A 6000-nucleotide genomic window follows, 5' to 3' on the forward strand; every position below is an offset into this window, starting at 1 on the left:
AGTTGTTTCAGCAGAGGAAGCATCTCAAATGATTGGCCACTAAAAGGATAGCCTAGTCAGGAAAGCTTAGAAAGTAAAAAGCACACATCAGAGGAAAAAGCTTTTAAGTTCCCCCAGAACTTTGGGCTTGTTGAAGAGATAAATAAATGAATAATAACTTCTCACTTCAAGCATGAATCAGTATTTCTCTCATGTTATCAGCCCACCAATAAACTGACATTTGTGTATTTCCAAATGCTAATTTAACTACCGGATAGAAGTCAGTTTTTCAGTCATGTGACCCCTTTCACAGGATTTGTGCAGCTGATACCCACTGATAACCACAATACCAAAACCCTCTTTGTAAGACTGCATTCTCATGATGGACAATATGCTGATACCATGGTAACATATAATTTTAAAGGTATGCAGAACAAACAATCCCAAAATTATTAGTTGTGAGTTTTAGCAGCCATGAAACTAGTTTTGAGCCTTCTCCCAAATGCTGTAATTTCATACAGTTCTCCTGATTTTTTGCCTTAAATGAGCACAGTGGTGCTAGGCTCCTGGCCCCATAGGACTGGAAAACAAAAGTGGCAAGAAGTATGCCACATCCCTCCTCCAGCTATCCAGGAAAGCATCAGAGCAGAGTAACTGGCTATGCAGGGGCAGGGTGACCGCGAACCACAGCGCAAGGTTGTGATGGGGGTAAAGACAACGATTTCTGCATGAAGTGCCACCCTTATGCTGCAACCTCCATCCCTGGGATAAAAAGCCATGCAGAAAGATCCTTGTCCCCCTTCTCTTCTGCCTCCCCTACAACACAAGCCCTTAGAAATAGCACCAGTGATGTCTACCAATATATGATATCTGGCAATATACTACTGTTTTCAGTATTTGTACTGTAAAAGGTTAACACTTTGACACCCATTGCTACTAGAGCCTGGCTTCTTTCTTCAATTCCCCTGCCACTTGTTGGTGTTTGCCTACATACAACACAGCAACACTGCACTCCACAGTAGCTCAGTGGTTTACTCCTGGTGGCAGCCCCGTGCTGATGATCATTTAGTTAGCTAAGCATGCTCTCACTTCTGTCAAAAATGGCATCTCACTCTCACTTTTACAGGCCGATTCCAGGCGTCCTCCTTATTCAGACTTGCTTGTGCAAAAGAACGCACCAAGACGCGGCTTCACCTGTGCTGGTGTCTGCAGAGCTCTGCCTCTGTTGGGACTAGGACAGCCTTCTAGCCACATTCGCACATGTCAAAGTCTCACCACTGCTTTACTGCATGTACTTTATGACAGAGTAATCCACAAATAAGATTGCTATTACTAGTAACAAGAGACAGGGAAGTGTTATGTACACCCCAATACAATCAACTGTTTTTCTCTTCTGAGACAGAGAGAAAACGACATCTGGTTTGCAGCAGTAAAACTGCCCACCATTTATCTCCGCTGCAAAATTACCAGGAGATGGGGGTGGGGGTGGGAAGATGTGCATTGGCTAAAATTAGTCACCCATTGGGCACCAACCCAACAGTCTACAGAAATGAATTTTGTCTCCAAAATATAAATCCAATTATTAGTATTGAAAGTACTTCTGCAGTTGAGACCTTTAATATGCTGGAATTTTTCAGCTAGAAGATTTGCACAGAATTCTTCTTTCTTGAGAGAACTTTGCTCCATCCCAGGTTAGGATATCCCCCTCCCCTAGCAGCACTAGTAAGAAAAGGCCTCAATTACAGGAAATACATGTTAACTTATGTACAGCCATCTTCTTAAGTTTTTAGGTTGTCAGTGTGAACTCTCTTACCCAGATGAAAAGGACAGAATGCCAGTTTCAGAGAAGAATGGAACAACAGTAACTTCAGCAGGTAAAATAAGCATGTATCATGAGAGACACCTATATGCATTACAATCATCTCCCTCCTGGGTTAAGGAATATTCAGCTGCATTACAGAACTTGCCAGAGGACAAGTAGGTGCTATCAGAATACTCTGGGACAAATTCCACTTAATCAGATTTACAATTTGAAAGTGAAACTGGATAGTTCTTACCACACGGCAAAATTTCACTTTCTTGTCACTGAGTATGCTGTGTTTAGTTATAATTCTTTTTATGTGAAAACTCAGTTATGGTCTACTACTTTACTATGAACTATGCTGGAGAAAATTCACTAGGACAATACATAAACCTGAAAGTCTGTTAGTCACGAACTATTCTAACTTTTTTAGCAACCTATTTTTACACTACTGTGGAAGATTCCAAAAATGATTTTGCAATGCTTACTGTTATCATCCCTTATAAATTACATACAGACTGAAAGCTGCATGGAGTCAGTGTTAAATCAGTCAGGACTAAGTTTACATCTTCATTCTTTAACTGGAAGTGAAAGAACTATGTGCGGCGATAGTTACAGTGTAATTTGAAAACATCCCATTCACCAAGATTAGAAAGAATAGGAATAGAAGCACAAGGCAAACACTCTTTGAAATTTCTACATTTCTAGCAGTTCAACTGCACTATGGAAAACATGAAGCTTCCTATTTCATGAAAACCCAAAACACCCCCTACTTGCACCAAACTTAGGTAAATACAAACCTTTGGAGCAAGGCCAGCACAGCAGAAGCCTATTACCCTCACAAATATACACACTGTGTGTCTGCTTCACCTGCCAAGCAGATACCGTAACAGTGACATTGCTGGCAACGGTCTGCAGTATAGCACAATCCTAACTGAAAACGAGTCACACACTCTATTCTAGTGTCTGTTACAGGTGAAGCAACAGACCTGTCAAGTCTTCCTGATGCCACTGTAGGCAATATAGACGTGGCAGTGATGAAAAATTTATTTTTCATACTTTATGTTAATTTATTGAAACACATGGTGTCTTCCCTGGAAGTTAGGTAAGGCAAAAGGAGGAACAGTAACTTAAACACAGTCCGTTCTAGCAAAGATGGAAAGTTGATTTCCTGAATGTTAATTTCTTGAAACACATGGTGTCTTCCATGGAAGTTAGGTAAGGCAAAGGGAGAAACAGTAACTTTAACACTGTCCGTTCTAGCAAAGAGGGTAAGTTGGTTCAATAAGCAATAAAATGCTGCTAATTATTAATTACGGTTGTCTCAGTTGGTCCAGACTTGTATTAATCAGACTCTAATACAGTACAACGTACATGACTGATCTGTACCAAATTGAGAGTGTCAGTTCTATCCTTAATTTACAATGATCCTTCATAAATCTGTTCAGTTAACACAACGACACTGGCCACGGACACATATTGACCAGTTTTTCTCCTGACAGTTGTTGGACTTGTAACAAAGACCCACACAGAGCAGTCATAAGCAAGATTTCAACTCTGAGTCACCTCTCTCCGAGAATCTCCTGATATAGAAATAGTTGGTATGTTCATGAACTTGCATGATGATGCACAAGTATCACGAAAAATGTAAGTCTACCCTGTTGTGTGCACATTTATTGAAACTACTAAATGCCGGAGTTTTAGCTTGGCATGTATTTACAGTTTGTAAGGAGACATACCAAGATAGCACATAGACATGTTTTACACTGAATGATTTCCTCTTCTGTGACACTCAAGTACCTTGCACGTGAATCCATATATACAGCAACATGTGCATCTTTTTCATCTATACCTAAGTTTTTATCTAATCCTCACGTGCATTGGAAATTACATCCACACAAACCCTGTGCAGATGTATAGGTCTGTATGTATGCAAGTGTACATTTTCATGCCGTCTTCCTATACATCTAGCTTTCCTCTAGTGACACACAATACAGGGTCTTTGAGGTCTTCCTTCTGCATATATCAGTGCCCCCTAGATGCAATGTGCACGCCCTATCCCCCCCAGCCCTTCAGGGGTGCTCGCACCGTGCATAGCACACGCTATGAACGCATAAGCCCGCCCTCCCTCCCTCCTAGGACGGCAGAAGGGACAGGATCACTGGGCTACTCACCCCTTCCCGGGCAGGACTCTCCTTCCCCCGCACCGCCCTCGCCCCCACGGGCAGGGCAGGCTGTCAGGTGTGCCCCGCACACTCACGCCCTCCCCTCCCCGCCCGGCTCCCGCTTCCCGCGCCCCCGCCCGCACCCCACCCGCCCAGCAGGTGACGCCCGGCCAGCCCCGCCGCCTCACCCGGGCGAGGCGGGGGGCCCAGCCCCACCACCCCCGAGGGCAATGGGGGTCGCACCCTCGGGAAGGAGCTCCCCGCCCACTACCCTCCTAACGACACCGGCTGGGCCGAGGCCTCGCCCGGGAGGGGCGGCGGGGCGACGGCGCGGAGGGGGGCGGGGGGGGGGGGAGCCGGGCCGGCCCGGTTTCCAGGGAGGAGGCTTGGGCTCTGGCCCCGCACAGGGGCCGCGACGAGAGGAAGGGAGGCGGGCCGGCGGCGGGGCGCGGGGCGGACGTCCCGGGGGCGGAGGGCGGCGGGGGCGAAGGGGCGGCGGCGGGGGCACGGGTCGGTACTCACTCTCGTCAGGCAGCTGATCGAGCTCCGCCATCTTGAACGAGCCGCGCCGCTTTTTCAAAGGCTGCCTAGCGCGGTGCATTCTGGGGGAGGAGACGGGGCCTTGCGCGAGGCGGCGCTGCCGCGCGGGGACGGCGATCACCGGCCCGGCCCGCGGCGGGCGCGGGCGCGTGCGCGAGGGCGGTGGCGGGAGTTCGCCGCCCTGAGGAGCCGCTGGCGGAGGGGAAGGGGCAGCGGGCGGGCGCCTGCTCACCCCGCGCTCCCGGGCAGCTTGTGGAGAGGAAAGGGGTTTTGCCCCTATGCGCTTCGGTGCGAGGGAGAAAGGGACAACGCCTGTGACAGAAACCGTACGCCACCTTCCCCCCCCGGCTTCCTGAATCCTGGCAGGATTCGGGAGTGGTAGACCATCACTTGGTTTGAAGGATCACCCCAAAGTAGCTGCACTAGCTTACTGTCTTCAAACACCCCCTGTATTATATCCATCTACCTTCATTACATTTTTGCTGAGCTGTACTACTTTTCCTTGTCCCTGCTTTTCACTGTTTGCTGTCCCACACCTAAAGAAAATGATTGCAAAGCTGAGACTTCAAAAGAAGTAAGTGATAAGAATAAAAAACCCAGCATAATCAGTCCTGGCGCGGTAGCCATTCCTGGACTATGGCACTCCTCCTGAAAAGCCAACTGAGAGGGGCACCGAATCCAAGGCCTGAAGGTCAGGGTCCTGCTTGTCCTCACCCAGACAGACCACTGACAGTGAATGGGTGTTGCCTAACAACCTCCTTGCCTTGCTCTACCCTCTAACGCAGCCCCAACCATCACAGCTGAAAGCTTTCTGCAAGGAGGAGAGATGGTTTTCTTGTGTAGTCCCCTTCAGTCCCTGCACCACACTGAATGTTAAAGCTTCCACATCAAGAAATCCAAGCATGGAGGTATTACCATAAACCACAAGCACTGTACATGCTTATGGGCCAGACTCTTTACATGTGTCGGGCTTTGACAGCAGTACCTACTGCTCCTTATATTCTATTTAATATATGAAAACGCAAATTGAAGTTCAAAATAAATTAACAGTATATGTTAGTCAAGGCTATGTCAGTGTCACATCTTGAACATTGCCAACAGCACCATGGTGTAATGCAAAATGGACGCCATGCCTCTTTGTTTGCACCCCTTTAAAAGCAACTACATGAAACTAAGGATTTTGCAAAACACAGAAAATCTATAGAGTTTTAATTTGTGTTCTTAATTTGCTGATGGACTCAGATGACTAGGCACTCTAGCAGGTTGTGAGGTGCAGGATATAGGTCATGTTAATAAACAATTTAAAAAGAGAATCAATGCTGCCCTTGTGCTTAAAAGGAAAAAGCAAGTTTCTAAAAGAAGAAACAAACTGAATAAAAACCTTTAGAAATCACCCCAGGGCTTTCTGTCTACATTGTAGCAGAGTTGGTTTTTTGTTTGTTTGGGGTTTTTTTTTTGTGTTTTGTTTTTGGTGGGTTTTTTTGTGTGTTTTGTTTTAAAAAGAAAAGGCAAAGC

The 6000-nt window shown here is 46.6% G+C and overlaps 1 protein-coding gene across 11 annotated transcripts in view; it reads right to left on the reverse strand.

The window, feature by feature from the left end:
- Nucleotides 1-4561, reverse strand: part of LIN9 (lin-9 DREAM MuvB core complex component) — a 40786-nt gene extending 36225 nt beyond the window's left edge. For 6 of the 11 annotated variants that reach the window (XM_064446377.1, XM_064446375.1, XM_064446372.1 and 3 more), the window contains exon 1: nt 4468-4561. In XM_064446377.1, the coding sequence (XP_064302447.1) occupies nt 4468-4546 (79 nt within the window). In that variant the 5' untranslated portion in view covers nt 4547-4561. The remainder of the gene's footprint in view (nt 1-4467) is intronic. The other 5 variants (XM_064446379.1, XM_064446381.1, XM_064446380.1 and 2 more) reach the window with 1 other exon arrangement.
- Nucleotides 4562-6000: the final 1439 nt, after the last annotated feature.

The sequence above is a fragment of the Phalacrocorax carbo genome, chromosome 3, assembly GCF_963921805.1.
Source record: "Phalacrocorax carbo chromosome 3, bPhaCar2.1, whole genome shotgun sequence".
In the NCBI taxonomy this organism is placed as follows: Eukaryota; Metazoa; Chordata; class Aves; order Suliformes; family Phalacrocoracidae; genus Phalacrocorax; species Phalacrocorax carbo.